Source organism: Malania oleifera, chromosome 11 (assembly GCF_029873635.1).
Source record: "Malania oleifera isolate guangnan ecotype guangnan chromosome 11, ASM2987363v1, whole genome shotgun sequence".
Classification (NCBI taxonomy): domain Eukaryota; kingdom Viridiplantae; phylum Streptophyta; class Magnoliopsida; order Santalales; family Ximeniaceae; genus Malania; species Malania oleifera.
In genome coordinates this window covers 72,079,415-72,107,387 of record NC_080427.1, presented here as the reverse complement: position 1 = coordinate 72,107,387, position 27,973 = coordinate 72,079,415, and the positions used below count along the sequence as shown (strand labels likewise).

General features: G+C 33.1%; 1 protein-coding gene across 1 annotated transcript; it reads right to left on the bottom strand.

The window, feature by feature from the left end:
* Window positions 1–15,511: 15,511 nt before the first annotated feature.
* On the bottom strand, window positions 15,512–24,734 carry LOC131168290 (probable envelope ADP,ATP carrier protein, chloroplastic). Its single transcript, XM_058127614.1, has 10 exons — window positions 24,318–24,734; window positions 21,427–21,480; window positions 18,530–18,592; window positions 18,347–18,403; window positions 18,184–18,267; window positions 17,865–17,933; window positions 17,627–17,739; window positions 17,352–17,521; window positions 16,506–16,584; window positions 15,512–15,876 (listed from the first exon to the last, which is right to left on the bottom strand). The coding sequence occupies exons 1-10, from the start codon at window positions 24,660–24,662 to the stop codon at window positions 15,768–15,770; spliced, it is 1,143 nt and encodes a 380-aa protein (XP_057983597.1). The 5' UTR covers window positions 24,663–24,734; the 3' UTR covers window positions 15,512–15,767.
* Between the last annotated feature and the right edge of the window lie 3,239 nt (window positions 24,735–27,973).

Below are 27,973 nucleotides of genomic sequence, written 5' to 3'. Positions count from 1 at the left end.
GACATGATTACTATCACGAAAATATTTTGGAAGATGTCCAACATCTCCTAAATACTCTTCTGAACTTATTGATAATTTAATTGTTAAGAGTATTTATTCTATCTCGCTTCAATAGCTTTCAAAATTTTAAATCAAATCCTTAGAGCTTTATATCCCAATGATGAAGTTGAATGGCTGATATGATTGCACTAGGTATTTATCTAGATCAGTGCACAAAATTCAACTAGACCTATGCACATGCAGTTTAAATTGAAAGCCATTCCATCTTGTGCCTCTCATGCATTGAAATTCATAAAAGAAAAGAGGCATGTGTTGGCTTATGACCCTAAAGAGGTATTTTTTATGACTTTTTGGTCCAATAAGCCTAAGAACTCAAAACCAAGATTAAATCAATGAAAATATTATAACTCTTGGTTATTGAACTTGAAGATGAAAGAAATGCATAAAATGAGTTGAGTGCATAACTCAGGGGGAGCATATATTCTTTTTTGGTTATATAAATTAAAATGCTCTCATATTTTTTTTATGCCTAAATGTTCATGTGAATATTGCAATGAATTTATAACTATCCTCTGCTATCTACTGTTTATATTCTTTGATGGATAGATTATATATTTTGATTTTTTTGATTGCTACCTAATTGCATGCTTGTATTGAAAGCCTCCTGCATGGCGGATGCAGTGATGTGTATTGCATGCTGGTAGTGGATATAGGTTCTTGTGTGCCTTGAACTAAATTATAAATAGCTTATTTGAACCTATCAAACACAGGTTTTATGGAGAAATGTCCAATTTACAGACGACGTGTTGCCGAAATTTCGGTCGATTTTTCCCAAAGTAAAACCTTGTACAAAGAAGATTATGTTAAAATAAATGATAAAACATTTTTGAAAGGATGAGTGAAAACTAATTGAATATTAAATTTCATCCTAGCATAATCATCGAATAGTTAGAGGAGCTCAACTTTGTCCCTAGAGAAAGAGCATAAAGAACTCATATGCATCATGCTTTACTTTTTGAATATTGAGGCTCTTCTAAGAATCCTGAACATCATATCTTGTTTTTAAAGCTCTATGTTTTGATATGGATTGTTCTTAGTTATGTGCTTTATTTCATGTCTTAATATATATTTTCTGGTGCATGTGTGACCTATAGGGATGATTATACTGGTTGAATGGTAAAATGAATAAATCTTAATCCAGTATATTTGTTTTAAAAGACTTAAAAAATGATTGCTTATACTTCTTGGCATACTTAATGAAATTAATCTTTATTGTATCTAAGCTAGAATTCAAATCGATAAAGGGAGCATCCAAAAGTTAAAATGCCTATCATATTGTGCTCACAACTGTTTGCTTATATCAATTCTTGAATTCATTGTAGTTTATGTGTAAAAGTGATGTTTTTATTGAAAAACATAATTAGATATATATTGCTTAGCCACAATAGTTCTTCTTTGCCATATGATCTTGCATGTGACTGGTAAATCTTTAGGACCATTATGGTTGTGGTTTTCTGGTTATATTTTAGTATGTGCTTAAATGAAAACCAGAATATTGTTGCTTGCTTGCTTTAAATTAAAGTTTCTTCTTCAGCAAGCACCCCCAGTAGTTTTTGCAAATATTAAAGGAGGATATATATATATATATATATATATATATATATATATATATATTAATACTTTATGAGAAGAACTAATTTCAAAACTAAATTTATATATATATATATATATATATACATATATTTATTTTAATACTTTATGACAAGAACTAATTTCAAAACTAAATTTTTCCTCTTGCCTTATATATGATTTTAAAATTGCATAACTGGTTCGGTAACTTCACATAAAAATGCATGCAAACTAGTTAGACTATGTTTGTGCTCAAACCTTCTATTTGCTTTCATATGATGTGTGCTTTGAACTTAAATCCTTCACGAGTCTTATGAAATATTTGAACTAAAATGGTTTGTGGATAATTCTGGTCTGACTATGTATTTAATATCATTTAAATCTTTTAATGACCAATTATACTATTTTATGTACTCAAATTGCTATATCTTTCAAAATCAGTTGTATTTTTTTCATGCCCTTTTGCCGATGACAAAAGGGGGAGATGTGTTAAGAGCAAAATTTGTCCTTTCTCCCTAAACTTTTGTTATTCAAAATGGCAAATGAAACTGAACTTTAATGCACAACTTGAAATATTCTGAAGTCATCATGCTTATATGTGAACCTTACTGAATATCATTTTGTATTTATGCATATTGATAGGGGTAGCCTTGTCAGGCAAACCCATATTTTGTTCTTGTGTTTGTCATCATAAAAAACGGAGAGATTGTTGACTTTTTGGTCAGATCCCTATTTTGATTATGACAAACCACAATATCTCATTTATGTGCTTTGAGTATTTGAGTAGGTTTATGTTTTTAGTTGGCTCAGATGATGATAAAATTTGGAAGCCAAGAAACACTTTAACGAGCACATCATTCGACACATTCCAGGGAAATGTAGAGGAGCAGAGCATGAAGTCCTTGTTTATTTTAAGTAGTATTATATGTTTCATATTTATCATTCGGGTCAGTAATTATAATCCAAGGTCTGTAATAATTAATGCATGGCATGCATGGTAGGGACTATAAGCGCAAAGACCATAGAATGACCTTAGGGATCACCCTTTGGTCGACCGACGCTAGATTTCTAAGCTTAATTTAAAAGCCTAGGCCATAGACTGACCTTAGGTCCCCAAGCACCTCATAACAAGTCCCCTATAACTTAGAATTAATTATTATGTGAAGAGGGGTGACTTCAAATGAGATTAGGATTTGAATGCACAAAGTTAGTGTGTTCGGTTGACCGAACCCTAACATCGGAGCAACTTCGGTCGACCGAACCTCCCCAGGGTCCAACAGTTGACCATTTGGTCGACCAATCTTAAAATGAACATCAACAATCTGGTTGACTGAACTGGCACGTGGGAATTTCCCAATGCTCTGGTTGACTAAACCTCTAGTTGTAATATGACTCGATCAACCGAACCTCTAAATTTGGTCAACCAAACTTGGCCCGGTCGACCGAACCTCGAAGGCTCAAAATTGCCTCAAATATGGTCGACCAAAACCTTAGTTCAAAAATGCCTTGATCTACCGAACTTAGTGATATGGTCGACCGAACCTCAAATCTGGTCGACCGAACCTCTCGGGTTGGCCTATTTTTACCACGGGTTATTAAGGGTAAAATTGGGTTATTTTGGGCTAAACTTGTTTAAAATATTTTTAATTATTACCTCTATATCCTAACGATCATATTTATAGTGAAGGCTATATATATGCCTTCATTTGCAAAAATTAGAGAATGATTAGAGATTAGATTAAAAAAATTTCTCTATAAAATTCCTTTCCCCATTCAAGCCTATATACCTCATATATACTCATTTCCTTGCAAAATCTTATTGAGTGAGAGTATCTTTGACATCACCCACACTTCCTATACTAGCTTATACTCTCAATGTTGTGAATGATTATTAACTTTTATTTAGAGTTAAGCTCAAAGTTTTTCCCCATAGATTTAGTTCGTAAATTTATTTTGTGGGGAAATTTTTTATTAGCTTGTGAGTCTTTACACTTTTATTGCAAGACTCTTAAGCTTGTCTTGTGTTTTTTTGAAGAAAAATATTTTCGACAAGCTTTGTTTTCAAAATATCTCGTGTGCTTGGTTTTTGAAAATCATTTTTGAGATTTTTTATTGTGTGGTTGTGATCTTTGATATTACACATTGTGATTGAAATTGTTATTTGATTCAAAGATCACTAACACATACACTCTCACACTTTGATTGCATATTGACATAATATTGAGAGTAGATTGACTTATCTTCACCGAGCTTATAGATCTATCATTTGGAAGTGCATTAGTTATTGCTTATGTGTATTGGTATATAATCTGCTTGTATTAGAAACAACTTTATTTGTACGCAAATTTAAATTTTCTGTTGTATTCCAGGCGTGGCCTGAGGGGGTTTGATCTATCCTGTAAGGATCAGTTGCTAGGGCCTTCTCCATCATGTAAGGAGAACTTGTAAAGGTTGAGGTCAGCCCTGGTAATTTGACTTGGTTGTAAATGGTGCCGCTCCACCATTTAAGTGAGCAATAGTGGTAATCCTCGAACTTGCAAGCTGAGGCGGGGACATAAGCAAAATTGGCCGAACCCCAATAACATATCATGCGTGTAGTTTATATTTCCGCAATTTATTTTTTGCACTTTCATTTTTAGCACATTTATGTTGTATGTCTGATTCATCATATGTTGTACATGTTTTGATTGTGTTGCGACTATATAGATAGACCCTACGTTGTATTTTGCTGCTGCTGATTTGGATAAACATAGAAAGAAGTTTAAAATTCCAATTCACCCTCCCCCCCCCCCCCTCTTGGGAATACACTAATTCCAATTGGACCAACGCCACGAGATGAGCGAGCCTGATATTGCTCAATTCAAGGGAGGCGCTAATCAAGTGAGGAGACATTCTCCTAAAGGGTTTGAAGTCCTGATTGCATATCTCTACTGAAAGTAGAGAATTCATGATGGAAAGAAATGAACCAAAAGGGAGTGTCAGCTGTAGGTACTTGGTCCTGTGCAGGAGGAGGAGGAGGAGGAACAACTACTGCTCTTTAAGGTCTTCCTCCTTTCAAGAACCAACTCTGATTATGCTTTTCATAACCCATTTTCTTGAGAGTTATGGAGGTGAAGAGGTCATATCGAGTACGTTTGATGAACAAGTCCGTAGGGGTAATGATATTAAGTTGAGCAAAGATAAGGTTTAATATACCATCATACGGAAGAGTTACTCTAGTAGCTTCCAACTTGGCCCACATCCATTTCAAAATGAGGCTAGAGAGATCAAGCTTATTTACCTTTAGTAAACACAATAAAACAAAGCAATCGACATAGGAAAGATGATCATAAGAGCCATCGTTAGGTAGGATGTTGTTGGAGATGATTTTATGAAGTATTTGGGCCTGGAGATTCAGTTGATTATACATAGGTGGATGGCCAAAATAACGGGTTCGTTTACCATAATTCGAGGCAAAAATTCTTTGAGTGTGAAGCCTTGCTCTAGAATCCAAGTTTGAGCAAAGGTTGGACAATCAAATTCACCCAGTGTGATATGCAAAATGGGAGCCAAGATTTGTGGAGTCAAAACAATTTTCTTTCCTCTAACCTCAGTGGTTAGAACATTTTCTCCATGAATCATGTTGGCATAAAAGATTTTAACTAAGTTAGGATACATTCCTTTAGCTTGATAAACGAAAATTTTTCCAATCGATATTCCTAAACATAGGTAGGATTTCAGGAAATTTAGAATCAAAGAAGGTGGTGTTGATCACCTTATCAAAAATCGGGTCCGTAGAACGGAGATTAAAGCGATATTGAAGCTTCAATTAAGGGGTGACAAGCCATTGTTGTTTTCATCCCATCCATAAGAAGATCCTCGGTTTGCTGTGGTCTTGGTGCGAGGCATTATTGATTTTTGGAGAATGGAAGGATTTAGCCAAGAGAAACCCTAGAATCCGAGGGAAAGGAAGTAGGAGAAGGAGTTTGGGGCTTTGATTCGAGGGATTTTGAGTGAGGAAGCAAGGGAGACCAAAGGTTGGAGCTTCGGGTGAGTGATGGAGTAGGTTTCAGTAGCCTAAAGTTAGGGTTTTCATGCTAAAAATATATAGATCCTACAAGTTCAGGGGCCTGAAGATTAAGTTTAGTCGCCTGAAGATTTACTGAAATTGAATTTCAACAGGCAGTAGCACCTTAGTTGCCTGAAGTCCTTGATCTTTTGAAAATCTCTTTTTACTCAACCTAAAAACTTCCTAAATCACTTCCCTACTATGTAACAACCCAAGTTCTCTTCTAATGGATATAAATCTTTCTTCGGGAAGAGGTTTTGTCAAGATATCCGTCCATTGGTCATTTGTATTTATAAATTCAAGTATAATATCTTCTTTTTGAATGTGATCTCTTAGAAAGTGGTGTCCTATGTCAATGTGTTAAGTTCTTGAGTGTGATATAGGATTTCTAGAGATGTTTATTGCACTGGTGTTATCACACTTAATTGGTATGGTGGAATATTCTAAATTATAGTCCTTTAATTATTGTTTCATGTATAAGGTTTGTGCACAACAACTCCCAGCTGCTACGTACTCAGCTTCAGTAGTGGATAAGGCTACGAAGTTTTGTTTCTTAGAAAACCAAGACACTAGAATCGTCCTAGAAAATGATAAGTCCCACTTGTACTTTTTCTATCAATCTTACAGCCTACATAATCGGCATCCGAATAACTAATTATTTTGAATCCGGTGTCCTTAGTATACCAAAGTCCTAAATCACTTGTACCTATCAAGTACCTTAGGATTCTTTTAACAGCTATTTGATGTGATTCTTTAGGTGCTGATTAAAATTGTGCACACATGCATACACTAAACATTTTATCGGGCCTACTAGTTGTTAGGTATAACAAACTTCCTATCATACCTCTATAATATTTCATATCTACCGGTTTCCCTTTTTCATCTTTATCGAGACTTATGGAAGTACTCATTGGGGTCCCTATGGGCTTACTACTTTCTATATCGAATTTCTTAAGCAAATCTTTTATATATTTGGATTGACTTATAAAACCATTCTTTGCTTGTTTGATTTGTAATCCTAGGAAGTAGTTCAGTTCTCCCATCATATGTCTTGAACACCCGCTATCCAAGTACCATTTTTCCTTTGATGGAGTAGTCATAAAGCATACCTACAAGGAAGGATTCATGGTGTTACTTTTGGACCCCAAACCTTCTTAATTCTTTTTAAGTCATACATAGTTTTAGTGTTTACTTTCCATTCATTCTTGATTTTGACATACTTCTTTTTAAGTGGACAATTAAACTTAATGTGTCCCTTATTTCTACACAAGTAGCAAGTAGTGTTTTCATGTATATTTGTAGAGGATGTACTTGCATAGTATTTTGCTTCTTTTACAAAATATCCCATAAACAAGTTCTTCTTCCTTTTGTTTTTAATTTCATTGTAGCCAATTCCTTCTTTGTTACTGATTATCCTTTGTTGTCCAACCATCTTTTCAAAATTCTTTTTTCCTCTAGTAAAGTTATAAATGATCTTATCTTTATCTTCAATTTTACTTTTAAGTTCACTTATTTCTAAGTCTTTCTTGTTTTCACCATTTACTTGTGTTTTACTAATTCTAGAGACATATTGTTAATTTTATTCATTAGATCATCAATATGATATTCTTTTTCTTTTTCAGCTTTTTTAGAACTTTCTAGTTGATTCTTAAGATTTTCATTTTGTTCTTTCAAGGCTATGTTCGTCTTAGACACTTTAATGAACCTATTATGTAAATTGAATAATTCAGCTTGGATTTCCTTATGGGAAGGCATACTATCACATGAATTTTTACTAGACTCTTCCGATGAACTATAATAAGAGTTTACCTCAACATTGTGTGCCATAAAGCACATGTTGGCAACTTCTTGTTCACTTGATTCATCCTCTGATTCATTTGAGCTTGTGTCGTCCCACGTAGCTTTCATTGCCTTCTTTTTCTTCTTCTTGTCTTTCTTCAGCTGTGGACAATCACGTTTAATGTGTCCAACCTTCTTACAATTATAACATGTAGGTTGATTGTTCTTAGTTTCCTTTGTGTTTGTTTCTCCCTTGTTAGTTTTTTATCCTTTAAACTTTCGAGGGAATTTCCTATTCTTCCTGAAAAATTTTCGAAGTCTTTTGGTGATAAAGGCTAGTTATTCATCCTAATTCGTTGTCTTGATCTTCATCACTAGAACTTTCTTTACTATCCTTAAGGGCTATTGACTTCTTGTTTTTATTACTGTTTTCTGAATTTATTTCATTCATTGTCATCTCAGATGTGAGAAGGGATCCGATTAACTCATCAAGGGAGGTATTTTTCAAATTTCTACCTTCCGTTATTGCTGTGGCTTTTGGTTCCCATATTGAAGGAAGTCCTCTACAGATTTTTCTAATCATTTCATATGTTGAATAATTTTTCCGTAAATCATTTAAAGAATTTATTATGTGAGTGAACCTAGTATACATGCTAGTGATAGTTTCTCCCGGATTCATCTTAAAGGCCTCATACTTGCTGGTGAGCATGTCAATACACTATCTCTAGTATCTATAGTTCCTTCGTAGGTTACTTCTAACTTGTCTCAAATTTCTTTTGCTGACTTACATGCCATGACCTTATTAAACTCATTTACGTCTAAAGCACAATATAGTGCATTCATGGCATTAGAGTTAACTTGCATCATTTTATAGTCATTGTCGGTCAAGTCTTTTTTTTCTTTAGGAACTTCTTTACCATCTACTAATTTAGTAGGAATGTAGTCACCATGTGTGACAACTTTCCATGCTTTCCAATCCATAGTTTGAATGTATATTCTCATTCTTTGTTTCCAAAACGTATAGTTTAAACCACAAAAAATAGGTGGTCTAGTTTAGGATTGGCCTTCAGCAAAAGGAGATACACCTAGGTGTGCCATTTAGACCTTTATATAGCTTCTAATTAAGATTTTCTATAACTTGACTTTGATACCAATTGAGAGTTAAGGTGTAGTCTCAAGAGGGGTGTGAATTGGGTTTATAAAAATCTTTTAAGTCCTTTTTTTATTTTTCTTTTTTACAAATTCACAATTCTTTTATATACTTAGCAAACACACAAGGATGTTTTTAATTTTAAATCAACCACAATCCAAACACAAAATCAATCACAAACCAAACAACAATCAATACACAATACTTAACCAATTTGTGAGAGCTACAACAATTCCTTATTTCAGTGTTTGCACAATTTCAGTTTATAGCCCTATATGAATGAATTTTTTATACGCTTCTTTTAATCAAGATTTCTGCAAACGATTAATCAACGTACTTCCTTAAAGGTTTTTGCAAAAGATTAACCAACGTACTTTCTTAAATTAAAAGGTCTTCTCAATCTCAGTTTTCAGCAATCTGCACTTTGAAACACAATTTGTATATGCTAAAATTTAAAGAGTGAAGGGTAGGAATGAGACTGAGATCTTTTACAAGGTTCGGCTTATCCCTAGCATACGTCCTCACCTTAGGCAAGACCATCTTAAGATTCCACTAACACATTCCTTTGCGAGTGAAACAAACCATTTACAAACCCTCTTTTAGGGTGGAGCCCCCTCTCCAAGCGATACCCAATGCTCGGTTACAACAATTTGAATGACCTGAACTGTCAAAGAAACAAGAAACAAGAAACAATTTATTTTGTACAAAGAATGCTCTCAGATAGAGTTGGTTAGTACAATTGAAAACACTAATATACTTCAAATAAATATAAAAAAAAATTGAGTTGAAGCTCAAGAACTAATTCACCATAATACTTCTCTAGATAAGAATCGGTAATTCAAATGGTAGAGTTCGAAGAAGATTGATCAGTAGCTCATAATTTCTCAGCAATTCTCAGTATGAAAGAGTGAGCAAGAGAGCTTTAAGAGAGCAAGAGAGTTTTTAGCTTGAGAACAGATTTTTAATGCTTAGTTTAAATTTGATTAGAGAAAACATGTATTTATAAGCTCAAAAAGGTTTAATTCGTGTTGCCCAAGTTACATGGAGTGTTTCCCAAGTTTATATGAAATTCAGGGCATAAGAAACATAAATTTGAATTTTAAAACTTTTAAAAAATATAGTCGTTAATAGTGTTCAAGCGCCTGAGCTCTTGGGGTCAGTCACCTAAAGTTCCTTAAAACTGTGAAATTTTTAACTAAAAACAAGATTAGGCGCCCGAGGTTACTAGGGTTAGTTGCCTGAGCCTACACTACCTCTTCAGAATTTCTTCAAGAAATCTTCAGGTGCCTAAGGTCAATCTTCAATCGCCTAAACAATTATAATTTCTATTTTTCAGGTTATTATTCAAAAACACTTAGCCATCTTGCTTTGTTACTTATAAAAACATTTTCTGGGATTTTAAAACAAGGTGTCTAACTCCATGATAACCCCTAATGGGCTTCAAAACATTTTCACATGATATTTAGTATGAAGTACTTACATAGGTTATCCTAAAGCCTTGAACACTCTAAACTTGAAGTCTTCATATGAATCTTTGCTTTGAATCCTCTTAGACTTAAGCTTGAGTCAACTTTAGGTTCCACATGATTTTAAACCTTTTGATCCATTTGAGCTTTCTTTATCACATTGGTAATGGAGTATGGCTCTTGAACTTGCATTTCTTTTGATCTTTTGAACTTTGTCATTCAAGCATTCCTGAAATATTAGCACTTAACAAAACATGTTAAATCAACCTTTATTTGTTATCATCAAAATGAGATTCAAAAACCATGTTAGGCCAACACTACCTTTTTCTGTTCCTCTTGATCTTGATCTCACCCTTTTTTTTTTTTTTCTCATTTTGCAGGTTTTGATGAAGCACGCCATGGTAGAAACCTTCAAGCTCTCTACCTTTTCTTCCAAATCCAAGCTCGAATTGATTAGAGGTAAAGCTTGATCCCTTCTCCTTTTAATTTCTATTTTCTCTTTCTTTTATTTTGTGATTTTCTGAGTTGTTCCTCTGTTTCTTGGTGCTTTTCTTGATTTTATTCTTCCTTTTTATTTTCTTGGTGTTTCTTACACGCCAAACAAGGTTGAGGGTCTGAGTAAACCTGAGATTTAACTCAAGTCGGGTTAGGGTAGGTCTAGGGTTCTAGTTAGGTTGAATATGGGTTAGACTCTAGGTTGAGTTAGGGTTAGGATGGGGCTACAGGTCAAGTGGGCTAGGTTTCGGGTTTGGTTAATTGGGTCTTCGTCGATGGTTTGCATAGTGAATTGACGGTTACATCGACAATTTTAGGCAGAAGTCAAGTTAGGAAGAAAACTATCGACAATTTTGTATAGTCCATCGACGATTACAACGATAGTTTCAGACATAAGCTAATTTAAAAGGAAACCGTCGACAGTTTTATTCGACTCTATTTTTGAATTTTGAATTGGGAAGATAAATAGGTTGGGGATACAAAGGCAAATCCTTTGAGGGATTGATACATGGGTATTTAGGGAACTTTTTAATCCCTTTGTATGTGTAGGGTCAGCATAAATACAATGTTGTAACCTTGGTTTTGACAAATAGTGAATTTTAGCCGCTGCTTGCTTTTGTGGACATAGGCATTTTTCCGAACCACGTTAATTATTGTGTCATTGTTTATTACTTTCCTTATTACATATGTGATTTTGTTTCTGTATAATTTATCATTAGTTGTTGTTAGCTTTGGTGCATTTCCAAGAGGGGTGTGAATTGGGAATTTAAAATTTATTTCTCCTAGGTTAAACCAGATTAGCAGTATTACATGACCTAAGGTCTGTCTATGTAATTATAAACCCAATCATTCATAACAGTAAAATATAAACATTTGTGTGCTGAAATTTAAAATGTAGAGATTAAAAGCATGCACAAAAAATGTTATCGGGGTTTGGCCAACTGTGCCTACGTCCTCGCCTCTAGCTCACAAGCCCGAGGATTCCACTAAAACTCACTTAACGGGTGGAGCGGCACCGATTCCAATCAAATCAATTAAAATAAGGCCAACCTCAACCTTTACAAATTCTCTTTGTGGGGTGGAGAAGGCCCTACCGATCCTTACGGGCTTTATCACCGCCCCCTCGGGCCGCGTCTGGAATACAACAAATTTACAATATCAAGTTCGTGTACAATTTTAGTGCTTCTCCAACAAGCAGATTTATACCAATACGCACACGCAATAACCAATGCACTTCCAAGAGATAAGAACTATAAGTTCAATGAAGTTTAATGTGAATACTCTCTAAACAATGTCAATATATCAAGCAGTATGTGAGAGTATGCGTGTAATGATCTTTGTGCAAGCAAACACTCAGCAATGTATAATCACGTATATGCTCAAGAGTGTTCTAACAAACTATTTCTTTGAAACAAGTTATAACAAATTTTAATAACAAATCAGAGTTTCAAAGATGCTAATCAAATATTCAAACTAACTCAAAATATTTTCCTTCAATGAAATAAGCACAAGAGTAGTTTGAAAATATTATAGCTTGGAAAAATATTTGCACACAAAAAATTATAACTATAGGAGTCTTGCAATGACAATGCAAAGATCCTCAAGCTTATAAGCTTTTTCCGATGCAAGATTTATCAAATTAAATTAGTGGGATAACTCTTTGGTTAACACTCAAAAAATCAACAACAAACTACAAGCACAATATTGAGAGTATTAAGCAAGTTGCAATAAACACAATAGAAACCCTCACAAAGCTTGGTTAATCAAGAAATTCGGAGTATGAGAGTGTATGGAAGTAGTATGTGAAAATTAGGTTTGGAAAATTAAGAGAATATTTTTCTTAATCTTTTTCCTAATCTCTCCCTAATCTGGACAAATGAAGACATATATATAGGAAATGGGTAAATTATAGTCGTTGGGGATACACAGGGTATTATTAAATTTGTTTTAAAAATCATTAATAAAATTAACCTTGTTTAAAAACTTTAACCGCGGTAGAAATAATTTGCCAACCTGAGAGCATCGATCGACTGGACTTGAGGTTCGGTTGACCAAGTGACAAAGTTCGGTCGACCAGGCGAAATTTGAACTAAAAGTTTGGTCAACTAGACTAGGGTTCCCAAAGGCGATTTTTCATTTCCGCACAGTTCGGTCGACTAGGCAATTGTGGCATCTCTCGAGGATCTTCGGTCGACTAGAGCATTGAAGTACTTTTCTGATCGGTCGACCGAAAGGTCAAAGTGTTGACCAGGGGAAGTTCGGTCGACCAACATAATTGACTGGTTTGGTTCGATCGACCGAGCCATGGTAAAACTATTGACCTAAGCTGGTTCAGTCAACCGAGGGATATAGTGCTTTCAAGTACGGTCGATCGAACATGTATTTTTCATACATTTTGGTTCGAGTCCCTTATACATAAACCCTAGTCATGTGAGCATATATATTTAAAACGATAGGGCATATTTTTATAAGTTATTGGGAATCCTAATGGTCAGTCAAGGTCTTCTTTTAGGACACCTAAAAAATCCGGCGTCGGTCGACCGAAGGGTAATCCCTAAGGTCAAACTACGGTCTTGAGCTTATAGTCCTATTATGCATGTCATGCATTAATTATTACAAACTTTTGAATTATTACAAACCTAACATGAATAAAAGAAAATATAATAATACAACTGAAAATAAAGATCAGTTTTCATGCGCTGCTCCTTTGCAATTCCATGGAAAATGTCGAGGTATGCTTCTCGACTTCCATTTCTCATCTGTCATCCGTACTTAAAAAAATAAACCTGTTCAAATACTCAAAGCATACAGATGAGATACCATGGTTTGTCATAATCAAAATAGGAGACGGACCCAAAAAGTCAACAATTGCTGCATTGTACGATCGGTTCCGCAGTTGCACAACTTATATATATATATATATATATATATATATATATATATATATATATATATTTGTAATATATATATAATATGCATTATATGGATGGGTGTGTATATATATATATGATATGTATATGTTCATGAGTATCAATGTGTGTTATTTCTATATGTACAGGCGTAGGTAAGTGTATATGTGTGTATGTGCATATATGTGTTTGTGGGTGTGTATTTTATCTTATTATCATTAAAAAATCCCAAAAAAATATAAAATATGAAAACTCTCAAAAAATATGTAGTTTAGTCCATTGGTTTCCACAATCTATTCTAAATGATGAGGGGATAATAAGGAGAATTTTATTGTATAGTATTTTCCTTCCCTTATCCCTAAGCATGGCAGGAGTTTGAACATTTGAGAATCATATGATTTGAGAATGGTTAGGGTTTTGACCACAGAATTAGACTAAACCATGTTTAGTTCATTTGGTATCAGAGTCATCTTTTTCTCAAATATATTTTTAGAAATCTCAAAAATATATGTTTTTGCAACATTTTTCTCGATTTTCAATAAGGTCAATGATGAAGCCCTAGGATTTTCAAAACTCATGTATTTCACTACACATTTTAACTCAAACTCTCATTTTTAGACTTGCTTTTTTCATTTACCATTTTCAAATACCGACAATACCAGTCCAACATTTTTTAAACCAATACTTTCTTCTTCTTTTTTTCGTTTTTGACCATCACCATTATCATGTTTTCATCAAACTTAGGGTTCTAAGGCTAACCCCTTCTAGAGCAATACTCTATACTCCTCGAAGTCATGTTGGAGTTCTCAATACAATATTTTTACCACGGGATGACCAAAAGAGATCTTTTATCTTTCATTTTTTGTTTCTTTTTTCTTTCAAGACAATATCTATATAATTATGATAACCATTCTGTGAATAGATATTATTAGGGGTGCTAAGGTGCTAAGAGGCAAATCATTATTGAGATGATTGACTAATCACCTTCTCTACACAAATAAACTCTCAAATTCTAAATGTAGTTTTTGAACTCCTTTTGCAGAATTTTTCTTTATTTTTCCTATGTTTTCTAAAAAAAAATGTGGCAATTATATTTTTAACTGTTTTTGCACCTTTTTCATCATAACTTCTTTGTTTTTCGTTAGGATCTTCGTCCACATTCGGAGTTAATAAAAGCCTACACTCGGCTTGAACTACACGATGCTCATATCACTTCCTAGTTCCTACACCTCCCAATATTCCAACCCGACAGAGAATTTTGATACCCTCTAACAAACTCTTCAGGTAGATTATGCAGTCTCAAGACTATTGATTAGTATCTTTGGTGATAATGCTTATTGTCATTTAGAGTCCACTTAATTCGACACATTTCACGCGTATGCTAAAAACACTAGGATTCATGGGTTAATATTTAAGATCTTACTCATTATTGATTTTTGTCATGAAACGAGAATGATTTAAAGTACTAGTTGTGTTGTGAAACTTACAAGTCTACATTTCGAATCAAATCAGAATTTCCCCCATCCTTCTTCTACCTACCTACATCTCTTTTTCCTCCTTTCCCTCCTACTTTCTTTCTCACATTCTCCTTTCCTCGCCCATCACCCTAGCCTCGTACATCACCTAGCTTCCAACAAATCATGAGACAAATCATTTAAAAAACTGAATAATATTTTGCCATTAACCCCAACAATCCATTTTGATCTTAGTTGAAACCTTGTTCTTCTGGGCTTCGACCAGACAGGACTAGAAGCATGTGGCCAAATGCTGATAATCACACATACAAGTCATGCTGCAGCCAGTTGCTTAGCCTGGACCAGGGTTAAAAAGTGTTGCCTACAACTTTAAAAAAGGCCTTGCACAAGCAGAACAAGCCACCGATCATCCTTCAAATGGTCCTACATGGTCAATACAACATTACTTTTTGGCTCTAAATAATACACACGACAAGAGTTTCAGTCGCCAAGATGAACCAAAAGCATCACATAAGTCCTGGGATAACTGCATTGCTGGTATGCATGTGAATAAAGATCGATGGGTGAAAGCCCAAATAAATTTAGATTGACAAGAAGCTAAGTTGGAACATGTACAAATGATTGTCATACAAAAACCATGGCCCCAGGACATGGAAATGACTCCCAGCAGCTCGAGAATTTCAGATTTCATAAAAATTCTTTTTAGCAGTACGACAACCCCCAAAAAATAGACACCAGTGCATCATGATCCCCATAAAAAATGGCAACTGAAAATCATTTTATTACATGGCTACAACAGAAATATAGATTTCAAAATTACTTGGATTCATTTTGTTTACTGTGACTTTCCTCCGCAATTCTCTCGAGCTCCTTCTCACCTACTGCAATTAGACCTTTCACTGTGTCGAAGGCAGTCAGCTTTATGCTGCAATAGAAAAAGGATCAGAGAGATTAACCTGAAGTAATACAAAGAACTAATGTATTTGAGTAGAAATTAAAAATAGAATGTGTTGCTTTGCAAATTCACTCATAGTTTCTGATTTGTTAACACATAATATTTCATATATTGAGACCACTTATAATAGGTTCTTATGTCCCATGAGTTATTCCCCTAGAATCCAACAATGTAAAGGACACATTTAAACTTGTAACCAAGCCTACACTTAGAAAACATAATTTATCTTTAAAAATAATAATAATCTCTGAAATTATAGCATTTAGGAAATTGTAAAAGATGCAATATAAGATCAGAGTTGAACCTCTCAGGAAACTATTAAGGGCAACATGGGCTGCAAGACAAGCCCTCACTCTACAAGACTCACCATTTTCCAAATTTTTTCAACTAGGGTTATTATGCTAAGCATATTTTTCTAAAATAACCTAGTCACTTGAACAATCCTGCAGGATATAAGCAAAGTCAAGGCATTTCCAACTGCAACTAAACACCTGCTTAAAATAGAAGGCTTGAAGGACCTCTAGTTGCAAAGTAGACAAAACTCTATAACGGAATTTTATTGGAAGAAGAGCGATAATGCAAAAGGAATGAATTCAAACCTGCTGTTTGGGAGGCTTTTCAATGCATTGGGCACAAATCCTCTGTATAATCCAATAATACCATCACGTGCCACAATACCTGTACCGATAAAATCAACTATGATAATTGGCAGAGAGTTAATTTCAAGTATGAGTACAAAATTTTAATTCACCCCACAAACAAATGACAAAAATAGGATTTGTTTTACACGATAGAAGATGCTTTAATTAGTTAAGATATTTGGGGAAAATTCAGCACTCAAAACCTCAACCAATAACATAAAAAAAAAAAAGTAATTCTGCATCAAATGACACTCGTAAAAACCCATAATATACTTGGGGAAAAATGTAGAGAACACTTGCAAAATTGCATATTTAATTTATTGATAAAAAAATGAGTATTAGCAGACTAAAATATAGACACATCACAGATGCAATACTTGTACATAAAAACATGCACCAAAGACCCAGATAAAAACAAAATGATAGGGTACAGTAGAAAATCTCCAATTTCTGTAGGTCTAGAGTCTAAACAAATTCCCATGGATAACTTCTTAAATTTCTGCATTTAAAAGAAAAGCATAAATTATATGCTCTAGACTCTAGTAACCAGTATCCATAAAACTAATATGGTGATCATATCAGAACTTTATATCCACTGCCAGCCACTTAAAAGAGATCGTTATCATGGAAAAAGACAAAGGAAAAAAAATGTGCTATTTTAGTTCAATCATGTGACCAAGTTAATTACTGATTTCCAAACACCCACACCCCAAGCCCAAGAATGAGCTCTAGATTGATAAAAATGAATGTCCGAGACGTATATGAAAATGTTGGTTTTACAGATAGGTGTAACCATCAATTTACCTGGAAAAGCATCCAGAACTGTCTTGTAAGGTGTACCCTTCATTTGCATTTGCCTCCTAACAGTGTCTAAAGGATAGCACAAGAGAGTGGCAAGGGTCGCTGAAAGCAAAGCTGTTGCTAGGGATGTTTCAGTTCTCTTCTGAAATTTCTCTGGCAAAGACTTCTTCATCCTGACAAACAGAAAAGAAATCCATGTTTACTTTAAGGATATTTGGATTGTATTACCAAAAAGAAAAAAAATTATGAAAGAAGTTGTCACAGAAGAGTAAACTTACAGGTCAAAAATGCAAAAGTTCATAGCAATATAAGGTGCTATACCAATAAGAGAAGGTCCCAAGCCTTTATAGAAGGAAGCAACTCCTTCATCTCTTAGCATGTTTAGGGCAACCTACAGACAACTCAAGAAATCTGTCTTCATATAAAAGGGTCTCTCTTAGCATGTTCAAGGCAACCGACAGGCAACTCAAGAAATCTGTCTTCATATGAAAAGGTCTCAAGAAATCTGGCCCTCACCTCAGACATGGTCCGGTACCCAGGCTCAACTGCTAATCGTAGTCTTAAGATATCTAGAGGGTACGTTACCTACAAAGAGGAACAGTCAAAAATCAACAGTTCAAAAACACACAAGCAACATAAAATAATAACAATAACTAGTTAAGAACAGGAATAATGGAAAAAAAAAGTGAATCTAAAACCAAGCAAAAAGTGGGGATCGTATGACAATTTTTTTAAAAGAGTGGAAAGAAAATCTACTAAAAGGCACAAGGCATTGGAAGGAACTAAGGAAGCTAATGAAATGAAAATCAACAAACCATTAAACTGTATTACTTACAAAAGTGGATGTCATGGCTGCACAAGCACCTGCTGCAAGTCTTCCTACAATAGAGAGCTCACCATCCTTTCCTCTAAAAAGTTTCTAGAAACAAACATAACGTTGTGAATACTATTTTTAAGTAGACAATAGCATTATTAAAGCTAGACAGTTTCACCAGTACCTTGTAAGTTTCATAAGCAAACAATTGAACAGCACTATATGGTATAATGCGTATCACCTGGAATAATTAAAAAAGAAATTCAAAAAAATATGCAACTAACTCATGCTTAACTACACACTTGTGGAAGAGATGCTTACACACAAAACCAAATCTTTTATGCAAATTAAAAAGTGAAAAATGGACCTGAGGAAGGTTCCCTTTCCAGTAACCTTTAATTCCTTCCTCCTTCCCTATCACCGTTATGGCCTGCAATTCATGTGCACATAGGCACCATTAGTAAACATGAAAAAAGTATTTAATAAAATTCAAAGAGCCAATAATCAAAAAACAGGACAAAAAGCCCTATGCATCCTAACAGGGACATAATCATCTAAATCACACATTTCCAATTTTTTTTTTTTTTAAATAATAAGCAATGAAGTGTTCTTGAAGAGTTTACCAGGCATCCAGTATTTGGAATTTGGTTAAATATTGCCATCTTGCTGATGAATTACCATAATGTTGCTGAACTAGACACACAAGCTTATAAACTCAAAAAATTAAAAAATAAAATAAAATAGCATTTTTCATAATCTGTGAGATCAGAAACATGCATGATGAAGGAAAATCAAATTTATGACTGAAGAAAGAGAAGAGAGATAAAGAAGAATGAAAAGAGGAAGAAAAAAAGAAGAAAAAGAGAACAAGGAGAAGATTAAGATGGACAGAAACTTTATGTGAGTGAAAAGAATAGAAGAGAGAGGAAATTCTAACTCAAAGTTCAAGCTGTATTCTAATAGTTCCACAAGAGATGGACAGGTATTCATACACCATACAGTTAAAATAAAATATGTATTTACAAAACAGCCCCTGAATAATTAAAAAGTGCTAGACAAACATAGTTCCAAAAATTAATGCATAATACCTAACTTCCTAAGCCTACACCTGAAATAATTGTGCCAACTGGACATCCTAAGTGGCAGTCCTTTTTCAATGACTTGATGCAGTTAATGATTTGCCATTATATTGTGCATAGAAGGAAGAAAAGCATTTTTTTAAGTATAAAAGGAAAAAGGGCATGTAAAAGAAAGTTGGAATGTCCATACTACATAGAATGGTATGAATATTGTAAATCACTTTTTTGACAAAAATATTCTAACTTCTAAAAATAGGACAAAACATTCCTAAAAACATTTAAATTTTTACTAAAATTAGATAAAATTGCATTTAAAGTGCATGCTTTGATCTGCTTCCCATACCAATTGAAAATGGCTTTGTTTGTATTGCGTAGCATTGATTAATTTTTAAAAATCACTGATTTATAAGTATTTTTTTTTAATTTCAACAAATATCTAACAACCATTAGGCCATTTTTTTTTTCTTTTTTTGATAACATAATTGCTATTAGTTATTATCACTATCAATCAAAATGTTAGTTACACCATAAGGTCTAAAAAATGATAATGTAACTGAAAATAAAAACTGAAAGCAACAGAATCATGAATGTCATAGAATAATGATTTGTCTTGAGAAAATGTAGGTTAAGTAAAACCTTGTAGCATCTTCTACTGTAAATGTCTACTATCATTAAGATGAGAGATAAATATTTTTAATAAAATCATATATCTAGGAGCACTATAGAAAACAAATGTCAAATTTTTTTGAAATTAAACTAACTAATTGGCCATTAAGTGAATCAAATAAAAAGAAAAAAAAGTGAAATTTTCATTTAATAAATCACAATTTACGCGAATGTTATAAAAAATCCTATTAGACAACAATGCCCTTGATTCTTTCAAAATACCTTACACATGCCTATCACATAATCTATTATATATACAAATCTATTGCTAATGGCACACTATATTATGCATGCCTAGCAGATAATATCTCGACACTAATTTGACTCAAATTTTTTTTTTTTTAAATGTTGATAATGGCCACCTCTAATAATTATGCTAAATAAATTTTTCTTTTTAAAAGTTCAATTTTAAGAGCAATGGAATCTATTATTATGTTAAAACTTGATATACATCGTTGGCCCATAATGTGAGAACTTATGCTTTTGGGTAAAGAAGTGATCTAACACAAAACCAAAGCCACAATTTCCAGGAGGTCCTAGGCTCTATTCTTGTTGCTCACATATATTGTGTTGTTGTCAAAATTTATCTTATTTACCATATTGGTGTCATTTATACTTCATTTATGCTTCCATGTATAATCAAATTACATGTGTGGAGGAGTGCTAAGAATTGATATGCATTGTTGGCCCATGCAACTTAAGGTTTTAGGCAAGTGATAATCTAACACAGTAATTATGCTATAATTAAATTAAATCAAAACATGCACAATCACAAAGGTGTTATCAATTTGTTTAAAACATCATTCATTGCATCATGAATAAAACTTGTGTTCTAAATTTTGGAAACAAGAGTTTGATCTTTCTAAGATTGCAATTTTAAAAATATATATGTAATTGGTTAGCATTATGTGTTCTAAAGTGTCATATTTTAATTGTTGCAAATATAAATTCTTATATATAACTTGAATTTACAAACTTAATTATGACAATGCATAATCGATTTTTTTTTTAATAAGCAAAGCTATATTTGAAATTATCTTAATATAATTTTAGTTCTTACTCTTGAGAAATTCAATAGTTTGAATATATTTACTTAAGATTATTCACCAACATTCATGTGCAATGCATGTGACAAATCTACTAGAAATTCAAGAATGGAAGCAACATTCTAGGTAGGAAATTCTCTTAACAGGGTTTAAGCCAAGGAGATCAATAATCTTTTGTTCCAATAAAGAGAGAACGGCTATATCGTAATTTCATTCACGATAATGTTCAATTTATAGCATTGTCTCAATGCATCAATGATATTCTTAACACAGAAAAATAGACATATCTCAAATTGGAAATTAGTTGTGGTAAAGATGAAAACAACTGAGACAAATTGTACAGTTTAAGACAAATTGTACAGTTTAAGAAATAAAATAAAAAACATATTTAAGTTGGAAAATAATGAAGGGAAAAAAAAATTAAATTTTGTGGTATGTGAAACACTGAGAACAACTAAGAATCAGTAAAATACCTCAATCAGACCAACTGCCTTCTTACCACTTTCTTGCACACGCAATCCATGAATCTGCAATCATAAGACTTTCATTAAAAAACTAGTCTGGAAGCAACATTTCCCAATCAAACTAGCAAATACCTTGCTTGCATAAAATCCTTGTTCCAATAAAAATTCAAAGAAAAATGAGAGGGACTTATCAATATGAAAGATGCACGCTCATAAAGTAGGTTTATTTCTTCTGAAAAATGAAACTAGCTTAGAATCTTAGAAGTCTACTTCCATAAACATTTTTTTCACCAGAGTATAAAGAGATAAAAACCAAAATAAACGGAAGGCTAAGGGTTGCAAAAGAGGCTTATTTCCTACCAAAAGCAGTAGGTCTGACAAGTGAACTGTGGTCCAGTGGTCACTTGAAAAGAAATTTCCAAATTTTCCACCGAGAGGAACTATAATATGATGACATTGGCTAAAAGGTTCTTTACCTCTTCAAGTTCTCAAACAATTTGCACATCATTATTTGTTTAGTAGCCTGTTGCAATTTCCTCTTGTATATTAATACCTTACTGAATATAAGCAATAAGCGCACCCTTTGGCAAGAAAATGAATAAGAAATTGACTGAAATTACAAATGAAATCTTCTAACAGGAAAGAATGCACAAAAAGGTGTTAAAAAAGAAAGGTAATGGAGGGATAGCAAAAACAAGAAGCTGGCCCGTGCAAAAATTAGAATCAAAAAACGAATACAGATTAATCATTTATAAGACCAGCACTGTTAATCAATCCATTTTAAGTCTAGAAATTTCCAATTCATAATAGCTCCTATTAACAGGAAAAAATAAAAGACCATACTTGACCTTTCTATTTTGGAATAAAAACCAAGGCAGCATTTGTTGATGCTCTGAAAATTACATATAGTGACTCAGCAAAAAAAAAAATTATGGAATGTAATTTCAGTCATAGGAGGAGGAATATTGGAGAAAAGATCAAACCTGGTGGTCAAGAAATTAATAGCACTACAAGATTCCAATACCTTGGATCTATTATGGAAGTTGAAGGAGAAATTGAAGAATATGTAATACATAGAGTTAAAGAAAGTTGGGTAAAATGAATAAGTCCTTTGGGCGTGCTGTGTAATAGTAGAATGCTCCTAAAATAAAAAGAAAAGTTTATAAGGCGGTTGTAAGACCAACTATGCTATACGGATTAGAATGTTGGGCATCTAAGAAACAACACATCCAAAGAGTAAAAGTTGCCAAAATGAGAATGCTAACGTACATGAGTGGCATAACGTCAAAAGATAAATTAAGGAATGAATATACTCGCAGTAAATTAGGCGTGGCTCTTGTAAAAGATAAGATAAGGAAGGGGCGAGTTAGATGGTTTGGGCATCATAGGCCAAAGCCAAATAGTCCACCAATAAGGAGGAGTGAGCTACTTACTATGAGGAGCAGCAGGAGGGGCAGGGGTAGACCTAAAAACTTGAAATGAGAGTACATAAGAATTTAGTAGCCCCAAATTTGCCAAAGGAAATTGCCCACAATTGTGTAAATTGGCAGAAAAGGCTCTATGTAGCCGAGACCACCTAGTGGGACTCAAGGCTTGGTTTGTTGTTGTTGTTTGACTAATCAAAAAAATTTCTTGTGGCATAAAATCAAATTTATTTGTTGCTTTTCTTTTGCTGCAAGGAAGTAAAACAGCCTTGCAATAATTTGATTTTTCTTATGCATATACTGGAAAGTGTAATATAGGTGTGGGCACTAATTGTGATGCCAATATGATGGTAGTGCAGACAGTAGCACCAACATCCATGGTAAAAATAGCAGTGAAGGTGTCATTAGCAGAGGGCAGCAGAGATGGTGTCCATAGCTTTGCATTAACAAATGTGGTGAGAATGCTACAAATTAGGAAGAAACTTATTGTTTCGTAATGATCAAGTACCATTTTCTTTTCTCCTTTCTATACATTCCATTCTATTCTTCTTTCTATACATTAGCAATGCAGAATACTTTCTCAACATTTTTTTCTTTCTTATTTGCATAGCTTTCCTTCCAAAAAGCACATAAGTACTGCAGGAATTTTGTACAGAAGTGTTTGCAGAGAGAGAGAGAGAGAGAAACAAATTATTCTTAACATTAATAATAAATTAAATGTTGCGTTTGGGAGCATGAATTTTAGATCTTGGATTTGAATTTGAGTGGATTTGGACAATTTCAATACAAATTTATATCACATCTAACCCAAATCCAATATAAATCCAAATTCATGGCCTCTCCAAACGTAGAGAAAGCGTATTTACCAAATCCTTCATATTTACAAAAATTCCTCATCAGAGGATCGTCTTAACAAGATGGTCCAGAGTATACAATATTACGAAAAAGAAATTCCAAATGCAGAACACGAACAGTATTAACTCATAAATTGCAAGAACATCCAAACATAAGTACAACCGGAATGATACTGAAAGAGAAGACATAAATGCACCCCATTAATAGCTTCAAGCACTCCGCCTTCTCTCACATGATTGGAATGCAAGCAGCCATTCTTGTTGTGCATTTAGGGTTTTCCTACTGAAACATTTTTTAAAAAGGGCCTTCAGTCTTAATTTTGGAACCTCCTGTACGACTGTATCAGTTTGAGATTTTAATCAAGGGTCGCTGCCATGGGAACATTAAAGAGGAACGAAAACAAAGCAATATCAGCTCGTGTTGAACTCGAAGGGGAAAATACCAACACCACCCCCCCCCCCCCCCCCCGGGGGGCGCCAAAAAAATGACGCCATTGAAACTACCGAACCAGGAAAGCGACCAAAACGAAGAATTTATTTTTTACAGCCACATTTTCCATTGGCTAGGGGAAGAAGGGAAGGAAAATGTAACGAAATTAAGGGGACTTAGATCAAAAGCTACCTGCATAAGAAGCTTGATACGGTCTAGAGGGGCGGTGATGGTCTTGGCGGCCGCTCCGGCAATGGCACCGGCGGCGAAGAGCGCCGCATCTCTGGGGACGAGGGCGGCTAGTGCCAGCGGATGCTTCAAAAGCTGCGCCGGTGTCGGCACGAACTCGCTCTGTCCTTTCTTATCTGCCACCGAAACACACGCAAAACTCCCAGGGCGGCGACCCCCATCACTGCTATCGCTTAGCCATCTGCTCCTCCATTGTTCTTCCTCTCGCATGCCTCCAGTGCATCCATTCCGAGTAATTTCGAGGCCTGCAATGTTTCGCCATACCAACTCGGCCTTCTCTTCTTCCATGACTGATCTCCTCCAATGCAGAGAAGAGATAAGGCAGTGACGCAGCACAACGTGCAGAATAGAAGGGGCAAGTGCAACGGGAAATCTTATAAATACACATCTAGGTAGTTTTTAATTATTTTTATTATTATATTTTTATTAACACCCAACTAACATTTTGAATTTTATAATATTAGGAATTAGAAGTAGTCTATCAATAATGATTTCATCTTAAATATTTTCGTGATTTGTCTGTATAAATAAAGTCTTATTGTCTAAGATAAAGGAAAACGTGAAAAGAAATATTTTCACATTTTTTAACATATAAAAAACACGTAGTATCAGAATAGAATTCTCAATTCTTATCTCTTTGGTCATTTCCAAAATTTGTGTATAATTAGAAGGAAAAAAATTATTTTAAAAATAATTTAATATAATAAACATGGAATGCTAAAAAAATAAAATAAAATAAATAGATACAAAAATTGAATAAATTTAAATCAATTGTTTAGAATGAGAGAGAGAAAAGAAGAAGCACTTAATTTTGTGTGGATAAATTTATGTGCCCTTGAATGCCGAATTTTTATTTTAAAATTTTTCAAAATTCCTTTAAATATCTACATGTTGACCTATTTAACCTAACTTTTCTAAAAGCCAAAAAGAATTGATTTGATTCCTATCTCTTGATTTAAAGTCTTCGTTATTAAAAACATTTCTAAAATTAATTTCAACTAGTAGAGACTATGCAATGCATGGAATCTTTGGCCATTAAATTCGTTCAACACTACAAACTATATATGTTTTTTCATATTATTATGAAATATATAATTATAATTTAAAGCATACCCAAAAATAAATTATAAATGTATGTAATTTTACTATTTTTTATTTGACTTGCTCATTCAATTTGATTAATTAATTTCTTGATAAATAATTAAAAATGAGCCTTTCTAAAAACTTCACAAACATATAATTTATTTTTTATTGAATAAAAAACTTTATAAAAATTGTATCATGGATCAAATGTTTTAATTGAATTCCATGCAATCATCTCTTAAGGTGAATATAGAAGATTACCACGTGAAATTAAGATACATGTTTATAAGCTTGTTACCAAAAATATGTTGATAACAAGTTGTCAAATAATATTATATACTTTAAAATGACACTACTTTGAATGAAGAATTCAATATTAAATAGACTTATTTAGGATATATTTTAAACAGTGTATACAATTAATCTATATATCTATCCATGCATTTAATAAATATACTTTTTTATTTAAACCCAATAAGTACATATCTTAAGTTATGTAAGTCATTATAATAAAAATGAGTTTAAGATGTACGAGAAATAAGTGTACCTAATAAATGATTGTTTTGAATTGTGTGGCATTACACTAAATATATTATCTATGGCTTATTTATTTAATTGTTCAAAAAAGTCTTCATTGGTTCTTTTACTTTTATTTTATTTTAAAAAAATCACAAAAAATTAGGATTGAGAGTTTTGGAGACCATAGGGAAACCCTTATTTATTTATATTTTTTATTACATAGGAACTCCAACCACCAACGAGCCCTTCAGACCCTTTGGTGCGGCACCAAACCTACGGATCAGCGTCCTCCGCCCCCAGGTCTCGTTGATCAGGATAAAGTCCGGAATGCGAACACGACTTTCGTGCATCAGTTGGACATTCAACCAACCCGATCCCCAGAACACATCTCCATTACCATTCACAGTCTCTGCTGACTCACAGAAAACTCTTACCATTCACGGTCCCTACTGGCTCACAGAGCGAACTCTCACCATCTACGGTCTCCTCTGACTCAGAGAGTAAACTCTCACCATCCGCAGGTGAGAGACCCTTATTTTGCTTATATATGTACGTGTACGACCACAAACTCGTGTTATGTGCACTAAAAGGACTTTGAAAAAAATAAAATAAAAATAACTAAAATAAAAGATAATGTTATGTTAAGTCATGTAATTAAGTATAAGTTGTCAAAATCTTTACAATGAACATTCCATAATTTTTTAACCCATTAAAAATTGGCAGTAACAACATAATTTAAAAACAATGTGAACTATTAAAAAACGCATAAAATTCAATAATGAAGTTAGTTAAAATAGACCACAAAATTTTGACTTTGAAATTAAGCATCGATAAATTTAACTGTAATGTAGAAATAATATAAAGTCAATATTTACATGGAGTTTATTTAGCAATTTACAAAATATCCTTATAATGATTATTCTTAATTTAAAAACACACACACACACACTGAATTCAACAATGAAGTTGGCTAAGTATATAAAGGCTACAAAATTTTGACACCATCTCTTTTATATTTCAAACATTTAATAAATTTATTTGTAATATAAGGATGTTATAAAATCGAGTTTTTCATGGAGTTCATTCCCCAATTTAGCATACAGTCATTATCCTTATAATTTTGTTATTTATTTTTTAAATCAACAATATAACAATTGAATGAATACTTTTCATAATCTCTATTAATAATTGAATTAATAATTTTGATAGCCCCTAACATGTGAATTAACTTTTCTATCATTTAAATTTTTAATTACTATTAATAATGTACTAATAATTTAATAGTGATTTAAATAATAGTTTCTATAACGGGTGTTAGTAAATTAATTAATTTATGAGACAATAAATAAAATTATTAATATTGAGAAAATTCGACATAAATAAAATGATCTGTATTTTTAAACTTCTCCATAAATTTATAATTTAATTTTTGTATCTGGTAATAGTAATTGAGTTAATATTTTTATAAAAAATGAAAATAATTGAATTAAAAATTTTGTAGCTCCTAATAGTTATTTAATGACTTGAAGTAACTAATATAACAACTAATATTTTAAAATTGTAACATAAGTTAACAAATTACTATTTAGAACCTCCTTATAATAATGTTGTAATTTAATTCTAACCAATAATTTGAGGTAATATTTTTTGTAATTACTATTAAATTTATATAATAATAAGTATACTAATTATTAAAATATTTTTTATTAATATAATCCATAAAAATATTATCAATGTCATTTTGTAGCTATTTTTAAATATTCAATTTTAAAAACTACATTCAAGTTTATACTTTTTTTCTTTTTTTTTTCTTTTATTTATTATTTATTATTTTATTTTATTTTTTTACTAAAAGTGGGCGGCACCTCTATTTATTTATTAATAAACCCTCACTTTTAGTGGAGGAATACTATGGTTACAAGATAAGCAAAAGGGAGATTACAGAAAAATAAAATAAAACCCTCCAAGAAACAACACCAACAACCAACCAAATAAGG